Source organism: Crinia signifera, chromosome 1 (genome assembly GCF_055691185.1).
Source record: "Crinia signifera chromosome 1, ASM5569118v1, whole genome shotgun sequence".
Taxonomy (NCBI): Eukaryota; Metazoa; Chordata; class Amphibia; order Anura; family Myobatrachidae; genus Crinia; species Crinia signifera.
In genome coordinates this window covers 148342775-148367605 of record NC_139217.1, presented here as the reverse complement: position 1 = coordinate 148367605, position 24831 = coordinate 148342775, and the positions used below count along the sequence as shown (strand labels likewise).

At 41.7% G+C, this 24831-nt stretch overlaps 1 protein-coding gene across 2 annotated transcripts in view; it reads left to right on the top strand.

The window, feature by feature from the left end:
• ANK2 (ankyrin 2) overlaps positions 1 to 24831 on the top strand; it is a 486040-nt gene that overhangs the window by 91516 nt on the left and 369693 nt on the right. Inside the window, exon 2 of one of the 2 annotated variants that reach the window (XM_083174502.1) lies at positions 9187 to 9244. The exons of the other annotated variant lie outside the window; for it this stretch is intronic. Within the exon in view, the coding sequence (XP_083030628.1) occupies positions 9224 to 9244 (21 nt within the window). The 5' untranslated portion in view covers positions 9187 to 9223. The remainder of the gene's footprint in view (positions 1 to 9186; positions 9245 to 24831) is intronic. 2 annotated transcript variants of the gene reach the window in all.

Below are 24831 nucleotides of genomic sequence, written 5' to 3'. Positions count from 1 at the left end.
CTTTGGGTAGAAGGAGTGTTTTGGGGTTGCAGGAAGGAGTGTCATGTGACTGTTTGTCATTGTGTGGGCAACCATCCCGGTTTAAGTATGATTTCCTGACAGTCCGGATCCCTGCTGCCAGGATCCTGTCAGTGGGAGATCCCAACAAGGCTCCTTGTGGGCACGGCTCTGCTGTGGGCACGGTGGCTTGCTTTGCTTGCCACAAGAATCTATTCCCCCTCTATGGGGGTCTTGGACCTCTACAAAGAAGAACAGACCATGTGTGCTGGGATTTCGACAGTCAGTATCTTGACGTTGGCATTCTGACCATTTCATTTTCTTATTTGAGGGCTCTGTCCTGCTTTCACAATCTGAACTCTATTGTCCCAATTGCTGGGCAGTTGGGGAGGTACGTTTGTACACTGCCTCTCTGCATAGCAAGATAGAAGTGAAAATCTGTATGTAAACAATAGTAGAATGGCAGGTACATTACAGGGCAGTTTTTTTACTATGTGGAGATACATTGTTGAATAATCTAAAAAGTCTGGCTTAAATCAATCTTTACTACAGGTTGTATGACAGTGCTGCCAACATAAATTGTGGGGTCGGGGACTGACATAATAATCAGCCCCCCAATCCAACTGGATCTCCTTCCCTACATTATCTTTACATGAATAAAGGCCCCAGATATGTGGCAAGTTAGATGTATTCAGGAACTTAGACTCTGTGCCTATGCATGGGATAATGGCTTAAAGAGGACAACAGTAATGTGAGATGATAAATAATATCAACTCCATAAGCAGTCTCATTTCTCACGCACAATTGTGAAATAGAGGACTGCAGGGAGGTCACGAGAGGTAGGGAGGGGGACAGAGATTGATAAAAGAATCATGATGGGGGACAGAGATAAAAGTGGAAGAGGTAGGGAGGGGGATAGAGATTGTTAAAGAGACAGACAGCAGAGGGGGGAAAGAAGGGACAAAGGGTGGGATGGTCTAACATCCGCCGCCACCATTCGCCGGCTACCGCATGCATACTAATCATATACGCACTAACGATAAGAGCTGTCCTTAGCGATGCGACACCATCCCTGGACTTCACCGTCTGAGACCCGGGAGTCCCTCCACACATGTGCAGAAAGACGGCGCGGGTAGCGGGACATGCTGTGGGGGATCTGTGATGGATCCCTCAAACACAGTGGCGGAGAGAAGCCCATAGGGTTTGATAGGGTATAGCAATCAAAAGCTGGCGATTCCCTCCCCAGCGGTGCCCCGGCGGAGCTTTACTGCATACGAAAATTCGGTCAAAACACAAATTACAGGGTTTTTACTGCATTTTTAGTATTGAGCATCCCGCTCTATAGACAGTTGTGAGAGTGTCAGGAATGATATATCACTTACTTTCTTTTGCTTCAGGTGCTCCTCGAGCCCTGCTTGTACCGGGTCACAAATAAAAAAAAGAATTGCACTCTTGTAGGAGTCGGCCTCTCTCACTGTTTGGCGGTACGGCCTTAGTAGCAGGCAGGTGGTAGGAGTGGTCCGGGACCCCCTTTGTGTCAGTGTTCTGGCCCAAGACTGCAATCCCCCCCCCCCTTATGATGGCCCTGATAATTGCAGCAGTGATACTCAGTAGCCTAGTTATACAGAGTAGTAGAGGCTAATTACATTACCTTTTTTCAAGGTAAATACACGTATAAAAGTGCCTATACACGGTACAATTATTGTATGCAATTTGGACTAGATTGCATCGCATTGCAAAATATATCTAGTCCAAATTGCATACAATAATTGTACCGTGTATGGGCACCTTTAGACTTCTGAGGTGCTCAGAAATCCACCCTGCTACTAGGTGATGCACTAAAGGAGTCCTTTGTACACACCAGCTCAATGGTATCATCACTTCTCTTCCTTCATGTCACATGTACAGGTGAGGGGCATCAACTGTTCAGATTTAGAAGATCAGGAATTTATCAATATTTTGGAGAGAGATAAAGTGGAACAGAGATAAAATACTATCTTTGTCTCCACTTTATCTTTCTGCAATATTTTATAAATCTTAGTGTCTACTAAGTGCAGCCCAGTGGTTCTGAAGGAGTTGACCACACCAAGTCATTTTGAAATGTTGGCTCCCATGGCCCCAGTAATACTGGAAATGTTATCATTTCCTTTCCTTGGATTGGGATCACAGAGCCTGAGCCAGAACTCTGTATCTGAAGGCTTGCAACATCTATGGAATTAGTTAGCCTTTAAAAGGTATGATTCACATGCATATTTTGTAGTTTTTTTCCACTACAAAATTGATTTGCATTTGTATTCCAGCTAGACATTCTGTGTGTTTTCAAAAAGCATGTATATTTTACTGGAAACTTAATGGTCTTGACAACTGCTGGCAGTAATTAGGAGGAAAGAATGCTGTCTCTGCCCTTCTGTTTGCCTGGAACTTATGGAGCTTTCCACTTTACATGTTTTTGAATAAGTTATATAAATAATTGGGTACTTGTGTATTATCTGGGCGCCCGATTTTATCATTGCATGCCACTACTTAAGGCACGCGATTCGATGCAATTCGATTTTTCAATGTAAAGACCAGATTTTTAATTGTATAGTCACCCATGGGTGATTTCATACCCCCACTATCCAAGTACGCATGGAGTTGATTTTTATATAGTGTGGCGAGCGCAGCGAGCCACTGAGCCCGAAGCGTTTGTCCTGAGTGGGGCTTGTCACCGCCAGCACTGCACTGAGCGAGCAAGCCCCCCAGCCGCCGCACACCCCTGGCGCAGGTCTGAAGACATCGTTGGTGAGTACGCGTCGGAGTCCCCTTTAGGGGTGACTCCAACGGTTTGTGCAGCAAAATGCCGGGCGGTAGTAGCGGCAGCCCTCACGCAGGGACCGCACGCACCCCACCCCATCACACTGGCGCAGGTGATAGCCGCTGGACCACCAGGGCTAGTCATGTAGTTTTGCATGTTAAAAAACGCTGTTACGCCAGTATAATCTTATGGAAGTGCCAGCTCTGTGTAAAGGGGGCGGGGCTCCCAGGCTCTGCTGGGCGCGCTTTCTTAATGCTTCCTGCTTCTTCATGCTCCCTGTGGTCGCCATTACAGCTCCTCAGCGGCATGGTGGATCCTGATTCTTGTCAGCGGCAGAGACAGCAAGTTGAAAGCTATTTAGCTCTGCAGCGCGACATAGCATTGTATTTGCACTGTGTATAGATAATAGCATTGTGTTTATTGCATACCAGCTCTCTCTAATCCGTGAGCTAAGGTTATAGGGTGTACTGGTCCCCCAAATAGCTCTGTTTTTCTACCCCACTGGCTAGTAAGCACCTTCTTTTACACTCTGCATAGTCTCTAACACATAGGGCCAAATGTAATAGGGTGAGAGTTTCAGAAAGTGAGAGATTTTGGGAGAGTTGTCCCATTTTTTTTAAAGCAGCAATAAATTACATGGCAAAATCAACCTGGATTTGCAGTGTAATTGATTGCTGCTTTAAAAAAAAAATGGTAAAACTCTCCCAAAATCTCTCACTTTCTGAAACTCTCACCCTATTACATTTGGCCCATAGAGTCTAGAGACCCTCATACTGTGTACAAATATCAGTGTGAGTGCAGTGTGTGTGCGTTGTTCTATTGTGTGGTAGAGGTCCAGCTTCATCATGGTGAAGAAACTGACCTGCATGGTATGCAGCACTAAGATCATACCAGCTTCACAGTCACAGGTTACCTGTGAACCATGTATGCTACCACAGCCTAGTGGTGTGGCCACTCAGGTCAGTGGGGTACCCCCACAACTTGTTGGGTCGCAGGTTGATAGTCAGGAGCCTGCTTGGGCCAGCAGCATTAAAACGGTGCTGGACTCTGTATCTTCCCGGCTGTCTACTAATACTCAGCAGACACAGAGAGTGCAGAGAGAATTGGCCATTTTGTCTGCAAGGTTCGATATTCTCACCCCTCCTCCTGCACAGCCTCAAAAGAGGCCTGCTACAGCAATTGCCTCTGATACTGAGGATGATGAGGACATCTTAGAAGCAGGAGGATGAACAGGAAGCTGTTCAGGAACATTCTGCACCACAGGGGTCTGAGCCCTTAATTAGAGCCATTAGGAAGGTTTTAGAACTTCCTCTGGAGGAACCCACTGAAGGGGATCCTTTCTTTATGACCCAGAAAAGACAGCCAGTGTATTTCCCTGAACAAGCGGAGTTAGAGAACGCTTTTAACGGTGCTTGGCAGAACCCTGAAAAGAGGTTCCAGCTCTCAAAGCGGTTTGCTGATGCCTACTTCTTTGATCCTGCGGGTAGAAAAAAGTGGGAGGAGCCACCTATTGTGAACTCGTCAGTTTCCCGCCTTTCCAAGAAGGTACTGTTACCAGTCCCGGGTGTATCCACATTCAAGGACGGTGCGGATAGAAGACTTGAAGCTACGCTAAAGTCCATGTACACGGCTAGTGGGCCTTCTCAACGCCCAGTACTGGCCAGTTGTTGGATGGCTAAGGCCATTTAGACTTAGTCCACGCAAATCCAGGGGAGTCAGATAGGTGAAAATCAGCGTCACATTCAGGACACGGCAAAGGTGCTTTGTGAGGCGCAGAAAGAATTGAGCACAATAAACTAGCGCAATTCAACCATGGCTCTGTTGGCCCGCAGGGCACTGTGGTTGCGTCAGTGGGTTGCTGATGTGGATTCTAAGAAGAGTGTGGAAAGCATTCCCTTCACAGGTAAAAGGCTCTTTGGAAGTGAGCTTGATGATTGGATTTCCAAGGCTACGGCAGGAAAATCCACTTTTATCCCGTCAGCACCCACTGTTGCAAAACGCCCTTTCACAGGCCCCTCCCAGCAGTCCTTTTGAGGGTCTAAGTTCCGGCCCAAGGCCAGAGGTGCCTCCAATGCCAACAGAGGCACCAGAGGAAAATTTAGGAAGCCTAACCCCTCAGGTCACCAGGACCGTACAAATGCCACAGCTTCTTCCAAGCCTGCTGCATGACGGGGTCCACCCACCACGAGAAATTCTTGAGGTGGGAGCTCGGCTGTCGCACTTCAGCCATGTGTGGGATGCCTCATGCCTAGATTCCTGGGCCAGGAGTCTTATTTTGCTAGGCTACAGGCTGGAGTTTGACAGGCCCCCTCCCTGAAGATTCTTCAAGTCGGCCCTTCCAGCCTCAAGGGAGGATCAGATTTTCCTACAGGGAGCTATTCACAGGCTCCTTCAGTCAAGGGTGATTTTACCGGTTCCAAGGCAGGAACAAGGTCAGGGATACTATTCTAACCTGTTCCTTGTACCAAAACCGGATGGTTCAGTAAGGCCCATTCTGAATCTGAAATCACTGAACCCCTTTCTTCGGTTCTTCAAATTCAGAATGGAGTCACTACGGTCGGTAATTTCCAGTATGGAACGAGGGGAGTTCCTAGCCTCCATAGATGTGAAGGACGCCTACTTGCACATCCTGATTTGGCCCCCACATCAAATCTTTCTAAGATTTGCGCTGGGAAATGACCACTACCATTTTCAGGCGCTACCCTTCGGGATGTCTACGGCTCCACGCGTCTTTACGAAGATCATGTCGGAAATGATGTCCCTTCTCAGGCTTCAAAGGTTAAATGTGATACCTTACCTAGACGACCTGCTAATCAAGGCAGGTTTGGAAGAGGCCTTTAGGAGTGCACTCAATCTGACCATGCAGCTTCTAAGAGATCACGGGTGGATTTTAAATATACCAAAGTCCTTGTCGATCCCGAGCCAAAGAATGGTGTTCCTGGGCATGATTCTGGACACGACGGAACAAAAAGTGTTCCTGCCTGTGGAGAAGGCCATTGCACTACAGCAACTGGTGAGAGAGGTCCTAACAGACACTCTGGTTTCAGTTCATCTTTGCCTCAGGTTGTTGCGCAAAATGGTGGCTTCGTTCGAAGCTATCTGGATGACAGATAATGGTTTGTCGTAATAATATGCATGTCCAGAATATATTTCAGAAGATATTTTTATTACAATTTTTTTTAAAGATCATTGGAGATATACTGGGCTTGGATCCTAACATCAAAGTTTGATAAGGCTTGCCAAGCTCTTATCCAGGGCTGGGCAATTGCGGCCCTCCAGATGTTGAGGAACTACACATCCCAGCATGCCTTGCATCAGTTTCAGCATGGCCACATAGCAAAACTAATGCAAAGCATCCTGGGATGTGTAGTTCCTCAACATCTGGAGGGCCGCAATTGCCCAGCCCTGCTCTTGTCTGATGGGTTACCATCAGACAAATCTCAAGATGTTGTTTATTTTACGGATGATCTTCACAAGCACTGTTTCAAATTTTGCTAGTTTTGCTTTTGGTTTGCCTTTAAGTTGCTCTTAATTCCTAGATCTTCTTACTTTATTTACCAACAGACCTATATTATTTCTTCTCATCCCTTTGCATGCAACCCCTAATGCTTTTGGACTGGGAGGCTCTTGATGACCAAGTGGGGGTTGCTTCACTTTCCTTGGCTGGTGTACTCATGTGTTTCAAATTCAAATCGGAACCTGAACTTTACATGATTTGGTTGCATTGTTCCCTTTTTCAGTGACAACGTGGACTTATACTTGTATCTAACTTGCCTTTCAGGTTATACTTTTATTGTTTAGCCATAGTTCCTTGCATTTCTAGTGTTTAGTATGTTTTTCCCCAATACTTCTTGATTTTATTAAAGTTTTTCATAGTTTTAATTTGTGTGGTTTAGAATGTTTCTTCTGTTTAGAGCTAGTGTGATGTATTACATACTATTGTGTATGGCCCTAGTGTCCCTTATGGGTGGTTATTGTTGCGCCCAGCCCCCCCGCCCCCCCCGCTGCTTTTTTTTACATTTTAGACATGAATTTCTAGGTGTAACTTTCACCTGTTGTTCGCTTTCTTAGTGTTTTTTTTAATCCTTTGACTCTTTATCCCAATTCTGCATCCATCTCCCCCCCCCCCCTCCCCCTACCCTTTTCCCACATTTGTACTTAAAGTTTACAGGGTTGGATTCGATTTAGATTCAACGTTAAGATCCTGTATGTTATCCTTCAAACAGACATTCCTGCAAGCCCAGTAAGATTGTAGTCAGGTTAGACATCTCTCCGGTTTAGTTGTCACTTGAAATCTATGGGCCCTCCTCCCTTTTGAATCTCCCTGGTTGCCCTCAGTCACCTTCTCATTCCATTTCTGCACTGCACTATATATTTAACTTTTTAAAAAGTAATTTATGACATGGATATGGTTGATCTTATCACCCATGCTTTCAAACACACCAATTTTCCTGTCTCCTGGTTATCTGCCTGGAATTAGTGGGATGTTCTATTTATGTCCCCTATCTTACATCTGTAGCTGTACCCCCTTTCCCCCCTCTTTAAGCATGTAATATGTAAGCTAATTGTCACTAACCTCACTACACTTCTACAAGTGGTCTGTAGATTTGCTCTCTCTCCTCTCCATTCCTAATACCATCCTCTTTCTCCTGGTTGTGGTATAGCAGGTTGATGGGATTTAGATTGACTATGGTATGGTCAACCACCCTTAGTCGACCTTGCTCAGTTAGACATGTAAAGATAGTCAGCGTCCGCTAGAACATTGATGCCTTGATTTACCTTTTTCAAGTGATCCAAGTGGTTTGCACCATTTCCTATTTATAGGCTTAGTGCATATCTGAACCATACTTGCCTACACTTCTGTAAGTTGCAGGAGACTTTTATGGCCACTCTCTCACACTTAAGGTAGGGTGGCCAGATCTCCAACATCACACCCACTTCCTAGGGAAGTGGGCAGAATGAGGAGATTTTATGAGGAATTGTGGGTCCGCTAGGATGGGGCAGGGATAATTAATGACATTTGCATAATTTAGCCCCACCCCACCTCACAGATCCACAAATTAAAAAATCTTGTGGGCAGTGCCAATTGACTCACTGGTGATCTTTTACTTCCCAGAAGTTGTGAAGTAAAGTAAGTGATGGGCCTAATTCAGCTTTAGTAGTAGTTTTATAAAGATTCAAAAAACTACAACTACTGGCGGTAGCATGTGGGGGGCCGCCCAGCACAGGGCAAGGCCGCCTGAATGCCAGGTCTCGCCCGCGATGCTGTCGTAAAATTTTGTGATCGCATTTCTACTAGGCAACCACTCTTCTGTATCAAATCGCTCGCATTATACTGATACCAGCATGGCTGTGCAGCCCAGGTTCACAGCCAGGGGCATTGCCACCATCTTTTGGGTCACAGCGGTTGTGTGTAACATAGTAATTAAGGTTCAAAAAAGACGCTAGCCCATAGAGTTCAACCTATTTGACTTGTAACTACTGACTTGAGTTATTGTGTGTACACATGGTACAATCCAGCATAAGATTTTGACTATATAGTCCAAATCGCATCAGGATCGCAGGCAGATCGCACAGGTTTTTTTCCTTATGATCCTGATGTGCGCTTCCTGGGACAGCACAAATCAAAACCCAGATAGTCAGGGCATCAATGACTATATAGTGCAAATCGAATGTATATAGCATGAATTGTATGTAAATAGTACAGAGTTAGCCAAAATTGCATAGCAATCGAATCTTAAGTCGAATAGCAAAGGAATCTCAGTGTGGGGTATTCAATGCCGCAGCGAGCGGCCGGCGAGGGGGTTAAACAGCGAGGATTGCTGAAAACCAGCGATCCTCGCTGTTTAATCCCCGCGCCGGCCGCTCGCTCTATTCAACGTACTGGGGAAATCCTCGCCGTCACAGGACGGCGAGAATTCCCCAAAACAGCGAGACCCGCGGCTGCTGCAGAAAACTCGCAGTTTTTAGCCGCGGGTCTCGCTGCTTCTGGAGCCGCATCCGCCAATTCCCCCTCGATCAAAAAACGGAGCGAGGGGGAATTGGCGGATGCGGAGGCTGTGTTGAATGCTGTCAGGGTGAGTGGTGACAGCGAGCAGGGAGCCCTGCTCGCTGTCACCACTCGCAAACAGCATTAAATACCTGCCACTGTTTCATTTCTATAGGATTCTCACTGTGTCATTTCTATAGGATTCCCTTAGAGGCCAAATTTATCCAGTTTTGATTTAAATTCATTAACAGTAGTTGCTGTAACCACGCCCACCCTGCGTGATGTCACACAGTTAGGCCCGATGTGCTTGTTGGGTATTTGATCCATTTATTGTTTAGAAAGAACATGTATACTGTTATTCCTTTGTATTAACCCTTCTAACAGCTGTTCATGTTTTCTTTTGTAGGTAAGTAGCTGATGAGAGATATGAAGATTTAATTTATATGACCAACATGCTGCAAAAGGTACTTGCATACAGAAATTGGGAAACTTTCTGTCCTAGATGGAAATGTGGTAATCAAACGCAAACAATTAGCGTGTAGATCTGTTCATTCTCTTACATTAGCAATAGTTTTTCCATCTCTGTTAATAAATCACAATGTAAGTAAAAATGGGATTTAAAAACTTGAAAGAAAAGCCTCTGCTATGTTTTTTGAAGCTTTCCAAAACGGTTTTTGGTTTTACAGGACCAAATATAATTGATTACCTTAGTTTGGTTGATAAGGACATGGATTACATACATTTTTAATCACATTTATTTTAGAGATGAGCGGGTTTGGTTTTACTTGGATTTCCTATCGCCAAATTTTCTGATTTTCCAGAATGACTTTGGCTGTCACGTGTTTTGTACAGCCAATAAGATCCCTCTTTGAGATTCAAGTAAATCCGAGTAAAACCAAAACCACTCATCTCTAATTTATTGTGGGTTGTACTATGTATCGAATTTTGGATGCAATGCATCCTGCTGCTTATATGCTGCATCACGGCATTAATGGCTATGGGTCATAGGCTCGACAACACAAGGTCAACAGTCATTAGTTTAACCACTGACGATCGACATGCATGAAGGTCGACAGGGACATTAGGTCAACACAAGAATTAGGTCAGCAGTCAAAAGAGCGACGTTGGGTTTTTCACTTTTTTTGGTCCTGAACGTCGATACTAAAAAAGCGCACCGCATCCCCTGGCATGGCTCACTGCGCTTGCCATGCTTCGGGCACTATTTTATTCTCCCACCATGCCCCAGTGGATGGTAGGGCATGAAATACCACCTGTTGGCACATGTCCTCATGTTGACCTTTTGACTGGCAACCTTGTGCATGTCGACCTAATGCTTGTGTTGATCTAATAACCCTGTCAAACTAACTCCATGTGGACCTTCGATCATGTCGACTTTCATGCATGTCATCCTTCAGTGGTCGACCCAATGACTGTCGACCTTCCTCTTGTCGACCTAGTGACCGTATACCACGTTAATAACTCTGTTGTGTAGCTAGAATTGCAATTAAAATAGTAAAGGGCAGCTCTTACAAAAAGCAATGGAGTCCTTATGTGCATGTGCCATATGACCCACTCATAGGGATCCTATTCAGTCCCTCATAGTTAGCAATGTGAAAAGAAACCTTCTCCAATGTGTTTCCCCAGTATGTGATGTGATGACGGAGAAGCTGATGCAGGATAGAGTAAGAGAAACCAGCAGACACTGCTGATTCCCTTGGCTCCAACACATCCCAGGCCGCCCCAGCACGCCCATCCACCCACCCACCCATCCTGTACACAGTAGCCAATAGCCGACTCTGTGTCCAGTCAATTGAATCAGTGGGGGGATTTGTCGTCTCTGCCATGGCCGCACCCGAGCTGCGGCTGACTCGCCTCCTGTGCTCAGCCAGTGGGCAGTGGTAGGCAGCAGCATGTCAGTGCGTCCAGCGGGTGCTGGCGCCCACATAGACCCCATTGTGACTTGCTCCCCCAAGCGGCAGCTGGGGCTGCCTTACAGTAGTTACGCCACTGATGGGAATGCTGTCAAAAACTTCAAAAAGTAAAATTTTCACAGTTTTGGACAATTTTTTTAAAATTAGTACCGTACATCCTACACATTCAATATTTTGTTGGGATGCTCTTCCCTGCTAGTTTAGTATAAAATCACTAGCACCATTATTGTTAACATAGAGTTGCTAATTATATTGTGAAAATATGTTTTCATCAAATATGCTGTAGTTTCCAATGGTACATCATTGCAATTTTATTTTGGTTCTTTAAAAAAAAATTGAACTATGAACTCTTTTTCTGTTAATATTTGGGTTCTGATTTATGAAATGAAATTAAAATGTCTTGTCATGTCACATAATGAAAATGCATAGACATTTTTGATGTCACCTAGAAACAAATGGAGTGTCCCTTTCTGTGTTTAATTTATTTTTAATATTTGACACTACTTAATGTATCTTGTTTGCATGTGGAGTTATAGTGACTGCAAAGAATAAACTTATTGTATTAAACCATATGATGAAAAAACACATATTTCTGACCCACCTACAGTACATCTGTGTTAAGTGGCTAACGGGAGGGTATTGATCAATAAAGTTTACCTACTTTGGAGAACAAAACTTAAATAGAGATGATGTTATAAGGAGATTGTTTTGATTTATAAGCTGCAGTGTCAGGTTGTAGTTGGAGTGAGGAGTTTGTTTTGGGAAGTATTTAAAAATGGAGTAATATGTTTCATACGTATAAACTCACCAAATGGTTTTTAATATGTTTGTGTATTATTTACAGTGATGTCAAATAGTTACGTAGTTATGGATGTGAAACTTTCAAAAATAACAGGCCAAAATATTAGGATTTAGGTTGTTCCTATGAACAAGACACAAGGATACAGTATTTGTATTTACTGTAGAATGGATTGATGGGTGAATTAGGGTTTCTTCATAACCCTAAAGTATGGAGATTATTCACTTCTTCTAAATTGAGTTTAATAGCCGCATTGTTACATTATGGTAACACCAAAAATTTGGCTCCAATTGATAGCTACTGTACAAAATAAGCTGAAGGGATGTACACACGGTTCAATCCCGGAGGCCAATGATATCGGGATCTGGCGGGTTGCCAGAATTGAACATGAGGGAGGGCGGTAGGAGGGCGATGCACAGGGGGGAGGGAGGGGGGGACACTGCATAGAGCAGCATGTAACTGCCTTCGATCTTCCAGAAATAGACTTGACGACCATCGAATGATGTGGAACATGCAGGCATATCTAAGTGACTCTGAGGTCACTAAGATTTGTGTGCACCCTTGGAAAGAAGTGGGTGGGCAGCTGAGATCCGGTGATGGCATCAATGCCACAGCCCGATCGCCATGGGAACGCCCAGCTTTTACATGGGAAAGCCCATGAAACACTGGTCGTTCCCATGGGTGCAACTATCCGCCGCCTCACGCTCGCCAGCCGCTGTCTGTTCGCCGTGGCCACACGCACCCAGCGTATGCACATGTTCTTTAATGCGGCTGTGCATACACCAAACATCAGTCCCCATGCGAACAAAAGCTGGCTGCGAATGGACCAGAATAAGGTCCTTAATACAAGTAAAATGTTTGCTGAAACGTGAGGACAGGATTCCTATATTTCAATTATTTTTTATATTTCATCAGAAAGTATACAGGTTAGCATGTTCAAAGCAGTAAAATATTTCGCCAGACAGTAACTACTATGGTAGCTGATTTATATAAAACTAGTTTACTGTCAAAATGAAAAAGCAACATGATACAGTAATGTCGCTTGACAAGACCAACATGATGTGCTCCGATGCGTGCATCTAGTGGCTGCTAGCGCTCGAAGCATAGAGGTGAGGAGCCATAACTACCCTTTTTAATATAGGATGAGTGTGCCCCTGAATTAATGGAAGCAAGGATGGGGGTTAGGTTTTGACATTACACTTAGGGGGTGATTACACATAGTGGGGGGGGGGTTGGTTTTAAAAAGCAAACCCCTTCTTTAATGGACAAAACCATGTGCACTGCAGGTGGGCTGATGTAACTTTTGCAGAGAGTTACATTTAGGTAAGTTATTTTGTTTCTGTGCAGGGTAAATACTGGCTGCCTTACATCTGCCCCACCTGCAGTGCACATAGTTTTGACCAATAAAAAAGGAGTTTGCTTTTCCAAACCAACCTGAATCAGCAAACCAACCTCAACCATAACGTCAAGAGAAAATGTCTACAGCGCTAGTGAAAGCAGTGATGTGGTGTGTGACCTGGCAGCCACCACGATGAAGGATTGCACACCTCCAAAAAAATCAAATATAATAATAGAGAAAATGTGGGGCGCCCAGTGACACACTTGCAAGGCACGTTATAACAAATTTATTAATGAAACAGACTAAACATTTAGGGGGAAATTTACTAAAGGAAATTTGTAAAAAAAAAAGGTGTATTTGTATCCAGAAATACACTTCTTTTCGACATTTACTATCCCGAAAATACGACTATTCGTAGTCGTATTGATGTGCTATCAATGCGAATATGAATTGCCGTATTTTCGGGATAGTACATGTCAAAAATAAGTGTATTTCTGGATACAAATACACTTATTTTTTACAAATTTCCTTTAGTAAATTTCCCCCTTAATGCATATTAATATTAATAGTTATAATAAACCAATAAAAATGAAAAGTAAAAATAAAACACTAATAAATGATTGATTGAATCAGGCCCATAATGACATCTGAAACTGTTCCCTCCTCCATTGCCTTCTAGTTAGTTATTGGCTCTGATGAGCACAGTATATTGCTTACCAGAAGTGCTGCCATGCTGAAGACAAATGGCTACATGTCCTCAGCGCTTTTTGATGTACATGCTGAGGATGAGTCAGACTTGTCCTTACAAATTAAGTGATTAAGGAAGTAAGGACATTAAAAAAAAATGTAGTTTGAATGATGTATAAAAAAATGTAATCGTTAACTTAATGTAGCTGCCAAGCTGTTTCATATTTCTTCATAATTCCATTTTTGATACACAATAATCTAACACAAGTATAAAATATACTAATAAGTAATAAAGCAGTTTTGTCACATCCTGAATAAAGATTGTGGACTTCCAATATAGTTTACAATAAAAATGTTGTTGGTATATTTACTTATTGGTATATTTACATATTGCTGCGTACATCCATATAAATGTCTGCATTCATCAATATGGTACACTTTACAGCTTGTAAATAGAACAGTGTCCAATGAAAGAGAAAGCAGGCTGCGGTATGGTCAGTAGGTGTGTGTTGGCCGGTATTTTTGTTAGTTGTGTTGTGAGATAACAATAGCTTTGGTATATAGAGGGCTAATTAACATGCCGCTTATCTGTGCAGAGCCACGAGATGACAGAAGAAGTAGTAGGTATAAGACATACAGTTAGACTTTCCTCCTACACACTGAACTTTGCTTGTTCACTTGCTTATAATTTTCCCCAGTGTTCTCCAAAATTACAGTTACGTGTTAGCCTCATGTATATATGTGCATTGCAATTAAATTAAGCAAAAACCACTTAAGATTCATACACACAGGGCAATTTAACCAGTGTTTTATAAAAAAATTTAAGGTAGCGCTCCCCACTGGGCGAGTTTTTTAGGGGAGCGCTACCTAAAAAAAAACACCACCACGATGTGTGTAGGGACCGGGCACTATGTCAGCCGCTGCCCATCCCAGCGCCCCGGCCCTGCACCCAGCGTGTCAGTAGCCGGCGCTGCAAACTGTAATACAACAGCCAGGGGGGGTGGGGTGAGGAGAAGGCGAGGCGGAGGAGAGTTCAGCGATCAACTCAGTAGCGCTGCCCGGCGCTAAACAGTGGCAATCCCGTGAATTTTCCGGGCTTGCCAGGGTAGGCACTGAAGCATAGCCCAGAAAATTCTTGGGATTACCACTGAAGGGGTTAAGTTCTATTTCTAAGCGATCTGACTAGATCACTTAGAAATAAAGCCCAGATAACTCTTTGTGTACACTCTATAGCAAGAGAGAGAGAGTGCATGAATGGTCTATTCTGCTTAGATCGCTCAGCACACATCGCAGGTGGCACAGGTGCAGCAGTATGTGCTGAGTGATCTGTGCTTAAGCACCTCGCCCAGCATGGGGCACCTGTCACCTCATGTGTACGGGGGCTTTACAGTAGGCTCAGGGAGAATGAGAGATGTTTGGCTGCTGGTTAGTAGTCAGCTGATGGAACATGACTGTCACAGGTCACGCCGCTGCCCCGCAAAGTATAAGGAAGCCTGTCTGACCAGGAAAATGGCAGTACAGGATGGGGATAGCAAAGGAAAAAATGCTTTATTAAATAAAGCGTTTTTTTCTTGTCTGTCTATTGTTTTTATTGTGGAACTGGAAGCTCACATCCATAGTTGTAGGCATTTGTGAGCTGGCATTTCAGGAGCTAATTTGGCTTCATTCAGAGTCCCACACAGTTGGAGTGCATCTGTCATTGTGGCACACTATTCCAAGTGTGAATGCCCAGTTATGCCTACTAATCCAAAAGGCTAAGATACGAACACCTCTGAAGCATCTGTGGAGTTTCCTAGCTGCAGTCTTCGACACGTTCTGTAACTAAAAGCAGACTTATATAAGCAACTATGAATCATTGTTAAATGTGGTGATACAAGAGTTTCAGTGGCTGTAATAATGGCCAATAAAAAAATGATCATTATTGCTTTGCCCTTTCATACTAAATAGGTCCAGTAAATAGAAACTACATATTGTGCCGCTGTAGATCCCATCACATTGCATTCAGATGCACGTGTTTCCTTTAGCTGCAAATGACTCGAATCTCGTGATATCTCAAACTGATGTTTGCATATTTTTGGCATGCACCCCTTGTGAATAAAGTATTAAATAAATTCAAAGAATTGTCTGTATAGATTCATTTTATCTAATATTTGATTGATAATAAAGGTTCAATTTTAGTAAATTAGTCCCATTGCTTAGTTCTAAGAGATTGTGTTCTCTTTAATGTTGAGTATCCCGTATCCGAATATCCGTTATCCGAATTATTCCGAAAACCATACATTTCAGAAAGTGAACAAAAATTATTTTTTTTTGCTAAAAACTTACTGGGCACATCTGTAACAGCACTAATGAGGGAATGATATGTAACTGGCACTATATATGTGCAAGACAGTGATTGCTTGGCATTTAAATTCAGTGCCTGAGATTGTACACAAACTTTGTTTCATGTTTTGAAACCATGTTTTATGCACAAATAAAATATATTTGTGTTTATTTCATGTGTTTGATGTATATGCACAACATAAATGCAAGATACTTCAAGATACATAATTGAAATATTAAAATATTCCGAAATACGGAATAATCCGTTATCCAAAATTCTCCTGGTCCCGAGCATTTTGGATAAGGGATACTCAACCTGTATTAAAGTAAGTTCAAGTCATATTTTACTGTATATTTCAGATAAGAATTGTACATAGATGTGTTGATATTTTATTTGGAGACTTTATTGACCTTAACAATTGTTTGAGAACATTTTTCAGGAGAACAATTTAATTCAGAACTAGAACTTAACATGCTCTATTTCCTGAATCTTGGCACCTGTACACTTGAGGATACATTTGCTCAAAATAAACACACTGGTCTACACATTTGGGGCCTGATTCAGCCTCTGTTGCAGTTCTGCAAAACTTCAACTACTGGTACTAGGCTGCAGGAGGGGATCCACCAGCAAAGGGCATTTCCAGGTCCATCCCTGCAATGTGCCGGCAAAATCAAGTGGGCACATCACTAAAATGCGAGTGCTTTGCTACACAGTGAAGAGCTTGCACATTATCAGATTCCCCCTGGCTGTGCAGCCTAGCTGTGAAGCCAGACACAGGACAACCATGTCCTGGATCACAGGTGGTCTGGGCACGGCTGCATCTTCCGGACCGCTTCCCTAAATGCTGCGTCCCACAACGCTGTGTCGCCACCCTCAGCCAGCACTGCAACTGCATTCATCTGTGATCACATTTTCATGGCTCGCGCATGCGTACTCTGGTGCACATGCCCAGAAGTGTGGAAATTGACTAACAATTTCCACACTTCTGAGGCCCACTCTGAAGCTGGCTCTTGTTGCCCCTTGATGTTAGAATTTAACTGAGATTGGCAAATAGTGTCACATGGTACACATTCTGTAGCAAAGGAGCTATTATGGCACTGAGGGGCAGATTTATAAAGCTCGGTGAAGTGATAAAGTGTCTGGTTCACCGAGCTTAATAAATCTACCCCTGAGACGTTAATTTATGACCATTTAATATTTCCTATATAAAGAGTAGTTTTCACATATTCATTCCCCATATACAGTAAGTAAGTTTAGATCCTTCACTTTCTACCTCCACCATTATCCAGTAACAAATGCCTCCTATATTAACATTGCTATCTGCACCTACCCCATCTAATGTTTGAAAACAGTATACAGTAAGATGGCAACTTACTCCTACTTGCCTACTCTCCCGCAAGTGTCAGGAGGCTCAAGATTTTTCTGGTAGTCCCTCCATACTAGACCCATTCCAGGAGGGACACAATGCTCTGTTTCTGGACTTCCCTCTTAATTTGTTATTGCCATCCACTGCTTTAAACAGGATCAATGATAATTAAGGTGTTTCACCACAGGGGATGGCAATCATACATTAAGAGGGAAGTCTAGGAATTATGCATTGTGTCCCTCATGTTGGGAGGTACGGTTCCCGCACCCACGGAAGGGTGGCCACAGTTCACCCAATTCCTATTAAAGTAGGCAGACAAAGTCGATTGAAAAGGGAATACTGGATATAAATGGAGAGGTGGGGCATAATATGCAAATTTGCATCACTTTGTCCCACCCTCTACTCAGATCAGTTTGGGAATGGAAGAGAAATGTGACCCTGGGGTCACCTAGGAGCGCTGGTAGGATAGAAGGAATATGTGCTTGTAACAAATAAAAAAAATTTTTAAAATTATAAAGAGATTCTGAGGGCTATTGCAGCTCCTTGGAAACAGAGGTTGTGTGCCTCTATACAGATATAGCAATTCAAGGAAATTGCACGCTGCCTAGGCTGCATGCATACCCAAGGAGCGCAGTTGTACTCAGAAAAAAAAAAATTAATAACAATAATAATTTTCCTTAATGGAATTATTTATTAAAAAACAATATATAACAATTTATACATAGAATAAAAATTCATTAGAAGTGCACTTCAAACATAGATCAGACAGACAGGACAAACAACATAAGACAAACGGATGCTTGGCATATATGGTAACTAATATGCTTATTTCTCAATACAACACTGACAAGGCAGATTTGTGTGCATAGTTACCAGTCCTGCTCTTTAGATAGAGCTTCAAGCTGCACAGAAATGTCCCCACTCTATGTGTGTGGTCAGGGCTCAGTCCTTCCTCTACTCAGCTGGATATTCTCAATTGCTGAGGAGGGATGCAGCTGCAGCCAAAGCAGTGTACCCACTTTGCAGACAATTTTTAGCAGCAGTATACAGGGGTCACTTTGCAATATCCTGGCATCAAACACAGCTCCAAAAAACGCGTTTCTCCGCCTCTTAGCAGTCATCAGCGGCTTCCTCAGTTTGTGCTGTGCAAGTGACAGTGTCCAGTTTAAATAGCAGACCCGTTCGCGGGGTTTGTAATGCCTCACTTCCGGGTTCTGTGTGTCAAGCCTCGTTTTCAGTCAGTTCAGTTTACTGAACTCCGGCGGCCATCTTGTTTTTGTGGTTCAAGCCTCGTTTTCAGTACAGCTATAAAGCTGTAAGGAGTGTCCTTCGTTTATCTCCTCAAGTATATATAGTTAACACAGATCATATCTCCCTCTTAGTGGTGCTCCAGCTTATAAGTTGAAGCGCTGTGCAACTTCCTAGGCACTTTGTAAGCCACTTAGATAGGAAGCTCCGGCGGCCATCTTTGTTATGGGAAAAAGTCTATCTCTCACATAGACCTTTATTGAAGATAAACTGGCAGATTCGTTTTACTCCATCATATTAGAAATTGCTGTTGCTCATTGCTTGTCAGTGTATCGGTCACATATCATATGGTATATAGATTTTATTATATTTCCATGTGGCCTTTTTCTTTTTTCCTTTAATGACAAATCATTATTGTATTTTGAAACAGAGCCATATTAGTCTTATGCCAAGCATTAAACAGGACACACACACATATAACACATATATTATATAAAAAATTACATATATGGGGCATTTTTCATATTTCTAATTCTTGTCATCATTTTTCTATGTACATACATTAATTTTCATTTCTCATTTCCCCTATTTATCACCATTACTCCAAAATAAAAAATAAATAAAAATATATATAAAATATATATGATGAAATATAAAACATCTATATATTTTTTTTTTTTTTTTTTTTTTTTTGCAATAATTGATGGTCTATGACCTCATAATTAGTACAGGTATTCAATTGTATTCATTTGTTTAATATTTTTAACAAATGTTCCGGTAATACAATAGGGAACAGAGTTGTTATCAAGGGAATAGGATAACATTACCCACCCTCCCGGGAAACCATAGCAGCCCTCCCCATCCCTTAAGGACCATGAGTAACAGCATCCAAAAAGATCTTTGTGAACCGGAAGAAATTAAAGATTGTTCATTTCGATAGTATCATTGAGGCCTAATGGATTCAAGGTCCTAAGACAGAAAATCCAGTAGGCCTCTCTTCTACATAGTCTGGTATATCTATCCCCCCCCCTAGGGGTACCAGTAACATGTTCAATCCCCACCATTTTGATGCCCTTCATGTCTCCACGTTGGCAACCTGCCATGTGTCTATACAAACTATTGTTTTTACTTAACTTTGTTATGTTTCTTTTATGTTCCATATATCTTATGTGTAAATTTCTTATGGTGCGGCCAACATATTGCAGGCCGCATCCACAAGTAAGGAGATATATTATGTATTTTGTTTTACAGTTTATAAATTCTTTTATGGGGAAGGTTTCTCCTGAAACATAGGATGAAAAGTTGGTTGTTTTCCTATCCATCATGTTACATGAGACACAGATTCTTGCACCTCCCCCGCATACATGGAAACCTTCTGGTTTTGTTGGCAGCCAAGTTTGGGTGGTTAGTGTCGGGTTTTTCTTTGTAAAGAAACTAGGTGCAAGTTTTTCTTTTAAACTTTTGGACTTTCGGAACACCACAGTGTTCCCAAAGTCTACCTCTTTATTCAGGATCTCGTCTGACTTCAACAGATGCATGTTTCTATTCACAATTTTCTTTATATCCAACGCTTTTGTGTTAAACTGGGTAACGAACACGGCTTTATTTTTTCTCTCCTCAATTTTCCCTCTTTTTTCTCTAATACTCTCTTTTGTTCTTATTTCTAATAAATTCTCTCTCTTCATTTCATTAACATTTTTCAGGGACTCGTCTAGGATTCTCACAGGATAACCTTGTTCTTGGAAGGATTGGTAAATTTGGTTGCTTTGTTTTTTATAGGCAATATCAGTTGAACAATTACGTTTAATTCTCATGAACTGGCTTTTTGGAATGTTCTTTTTCCACTTATCATAATGACTACTTTTGTAGTTTAAATATCGGTTTTGGTCTACACTTTTGACGAAGGTTTCAGTTTGGATTTTCCCGTCCTCCACTGTGAGGGCAATATCCAAAAAATTAATAGCACCTTGTGAAAAATTACTAGTGAATTTTAAACCAAATGTATTATCGTTAAGACTGTTAGTGAAGTGAGTAACTGAATCCAAATCCCCATCCCAAATAAAAAACAAATCATCTATGTATCTGCCATAGAGCACCAGGCTCGCCCCGAGTTCGCCACCCCAGATGTACTTCTCCTCATAGCTCCCCATAAAGAGGTTGGCAAAACTCGGGGCGAACCTGGTGCCCATGGCTGTGCCCAGTGACTGCAAATAAAATTGTGAATCAAATATGAAATAATTATGTGTCAAAATAAATCTAATAGACTGTAAAATAAAAGTGCATAGGTCGCCCGACATCTCTGGGTCTTTCAACAGATAATCCTCCACTGCTCTGATGCCCATCTCGTGGTCTATATTGGAATAGAGGGCTTCTACATCGCTCGTAATCAAATAATAACTATTTTTCCATTGTATATTTTGAATTTTTTGCAAAAAATGTGTAGTATCTTTTATATATGACTGTAACTCAAAAACAAATTTCTGCAAATAGCTGTCAACAAAAAAAGATAGATTATTTGTTAAAGATCCTATCCCAGAGATGATCGGGCGACCCGGTGGATTTGAGAGTGATTTGTGGATTTTTGGTAAAAAATAAAAGGTGGGGGTGACAGGGTAATAAACAGAAAGAAAACCATGTGTTTCTTTGGATATTGCCCCCACAGAGAGTCCCTCGTCAAGCATGTGCCCGTATTCTCTAAGAAATTTCGGAGTTGGGTCACTAGATAATTTTGCATAGTAATTTATGTTGCTTAATTGCCTATAAGCCTCATTCACATAGTCTGTAGTTTCCATAATCACCACCCCCCCCCCTTTGTCTGCTTGTTTAATAGTTAGGCTATTGTCTTTTGATATAGATTTTAGAGCAGCCCTTTCTTTTTTGCTTAGATTGTCTTTCAGGGGTTTCTTTTCTGATTTATTACACAGGTCTCTGAATTGTTCCATAGTGACCTTATAAAAGCTCTCTATATACGGGCCCCTGAACTGTAAGGGGTAAAATTCGGATTTCTTTTTGAAAATTTTCTTTTTTGTTTCACTTTCTTTTATATCAAAAATAGGGATTTCCTCCGTGTTCGTACCACTCTCTATTACTAATGACTCCAGAATTTCTAGAGCCCTGTTATCATCACTGTCCAGAGTTGGTAATTCACTCCCTATGTTTTTTTGGTGTTTTTTTAGGAAAAAATACCTTTTCTGACTCAGATTCCTCACGTATCTATTAAGGTCGATAAATAGTTCAAACAGATTTGGTTTGCTCGCTGGGGCAAAATTTAACCCCTTCTGGAGCAAGTTAATTTCCTCTTCTGTTAGAACCTTTTTTGAGAGGTTAAAGACACCTTTGCCCTTTACCTTCTTTTTGGAATGTTTCCTGGACAGTTTCCACCCTCCTCGTTTTCCTCTATATCGTGGTCCCTTGATCTTTTTAGTGACATGTTTTGTCCCTCCCCCCAGTTCCTCTGATATTTGTGTCTGGGGGGGTCCCCTAAAAAAGTCCTCTCTCTTTGTGGTAGAGGGGCAATATAATCACCACCTCTCCTGTCTACATTCCTCTCTTTGTCTTTATAGGTTCTCCTAGGGGTATAATTTGAACCATAGGTTCTATTAGGGGGAGTTTCATAATTCTCTAATGGTTCATATCTATTGCTTAATTCAAGGAACAGAGGAAATAGGAATTTCAGCCAGAAAGAGGAAATCAGGAAACCCTATGCCACTAATTGGGAACAGAGGAATAGGTTTTCTAACGAAAAAAGACCCCAACGTACATATCAGCAAAACGAACAAAAATCCCTTGAATTAAGCAATAGATATGAACCATTAGAGAATTATGAAACTCCCCCTAATAGAACCTATGGTTCAAATTATACCCCTAGGAGAACCTATAAAGACAAAGAGAGGAATGTAGACAGGAGAGGTGGTGATTATATTGCCCCTCTACCACAAAGAGAGAGGACTTTTTTAGGGGACCCCCCCAGACACAAATATCAGAGGAACTGGGGGGAGGGACAAAACATGTCACTAAAAAGATCAAGGGACCACGATATAGAGGAAAACGAGGAGGGTGGAAACTGTCCAGGAAACATTCCAAAAAGAAGGTAAAGGGCAAAGGTGTCTTTAACCTCTCAAAAAAGGTTCTAACAGAAGAGGAAATTAACTTGCTCCAGAAGGGGTTAAATTTTGCCCCAGCGAGCAAACCAAATCTGTTTGAACTATTTATCGACCTTAATAGATACGTGAGGAATCTGAGTCAGAAAAGGTATTTTTTCCTAAAAAAACACCAAAAAAACATAGGGAGTGAATTACCAACTCTGGACAGTGATGATAACAGGGCTCTAGAAATTCTGGAGTCATTAGTAATAGAGAGTGGTACGAACACGGAGGAAATCCCTATTTTTGATATAAAAGAAAGTGAAACAAAAAAGAAAATTTTCAAAAAGAAATCCGAATTTTACCCCTTACATTTCAGGGGCCCGTATATAGAGAGCTTTTATAAGGTCACTATGGAACAATTCAGAGACCTGTGTAATAAATCAGAAAAGAAACCCCTGAAAGACAATCTAAGCAAAAAAGAAAGGGCTGCTCTAAAATCTATATCAAAAGACAATAGCCTAACTATTAAACAAGCAGACAAAGGGGGGGGGGGTGGTGATTATGGAAACTACAGACTATGTGAATGAGGCTTATAGGCAATTAAGCAACATAAATTACTATGCAAAATTATCTAGTGACCCAACTCCGAAATTTCTTAGAGAATACGGGCACATGCTTGACGAGGGACTCTCTGTGGGGGCAATATCCAAAGAAACACATGGTTTTCTTTCTGTTTATTACCCTGTCACCCCCACCTTTTATTTTTTACCAAAAATCCACAAATCACTCTCAAATCCACCGGGTCGCCCGATCATCTCTGGGATAGGATCTTTAACAAATAATCTATCTTTTTTTGTTGACAGCTATTTGCAGAAATTTGTTTTTGAGTTACAGTCATATATAAAAGATACTACACATTTTTTGCAAAAAATTCAAAATATACAATGGAAAAATAGTTATTATTTGATTACGAGCGATGTAGAAGCCCTCTATTCCAATATAGACCACGAGATGGGCATCAGAGCAGTGGAGGATTATCTGTTGAAAGACCCAGAGATGTCGGGCGACCTATGCACTTTTATTTTACAGTCTATTAGATTTATTTTGACACATAATTATTTCATATTTGATTCACAATTTTATTTGCAGTCACTGGGCACAGCCATGGGCACCAGGTTCGCCCCGAGTTTTGCCAACCTCTTTATGGGGAGCTATGAGGAGAAGTACATCTGGGGTGGCGAACTCGGGGCGAGCCTGGTGCTCTATGGCAGATACATAGATGATTTGTTTTTTATTTGGGATGGGGATTTGGATTCAGTTACTCACTTCACTAACAGTCTTAACGATAATACATTTGGTTTAAAATTCACTAGTAATTTTTCACAAGGTGCTATTAATTTTTTGGATATTGCCCTCACAGTGGAGGACGGGAAAATCCAAACTGAAACCTTCGTCAAAAGTGTAGACCAAAACCGATATTTAAACTACAAAAGTAGTCATTATGATAAGTGGAAAAAGAACATTCCAAAAAGCCAGTTCATGAGAATTAAACGTAATTGTTCAACTGATATTGCCTATAAAAAACAAAGCAACCAAATTTACCAATCCTTCCAAGAACAAGGTTATCCTGTGAGAATCCTAGACGAGTCCCTGAAAAATGTTAATGAAATGAAGAGAGAGAATTTATTAGAAATAAGAACAAAAGAGAGTATTAGAGAAAAAAGAGGGAAAATTGAGGAGAGAAAAAATAAAGCCGTGTTCGTTACCCAGTTTAACACAAAAGCGTTGGATATAAAGAAAATTGTGAATAGAAACATGCATCTGTTGAAGTCAGACGAGATCCTGAATAAAGAGGTAGACTTTGGGAACACTGTGGTGTTCCGAAAGTCCAAAAGTTTAAAAGAAAAACTTGCACCTAGTTTCTTTACAAAGAAAAACCCGACACTAACCACCCAAACTTGGCTGCCAACAAAACCAGAAGGTTTCCATGTATGCGGGGGAGGTGCAAGAATCTGTGTCTCATGTAACATGATGGATAGGAAAACAACCAACTTTTCATCCTATGTTTCAGGAGAAACCTTCCCCATAAAAGAATTTATAAACTGTAAAACAAAATACATAATATATCTCCTTACTTGTGGATGCGGCCTGCAATATGTTGGCCGCACCATAAGAAATTTACACATAAGATATATGGAACATAAAAGAAACATAACAAAGTTAAGTAAAAACAATAGTTTGTATAGACACATGGCAGGTTGCCAACGTGGAGA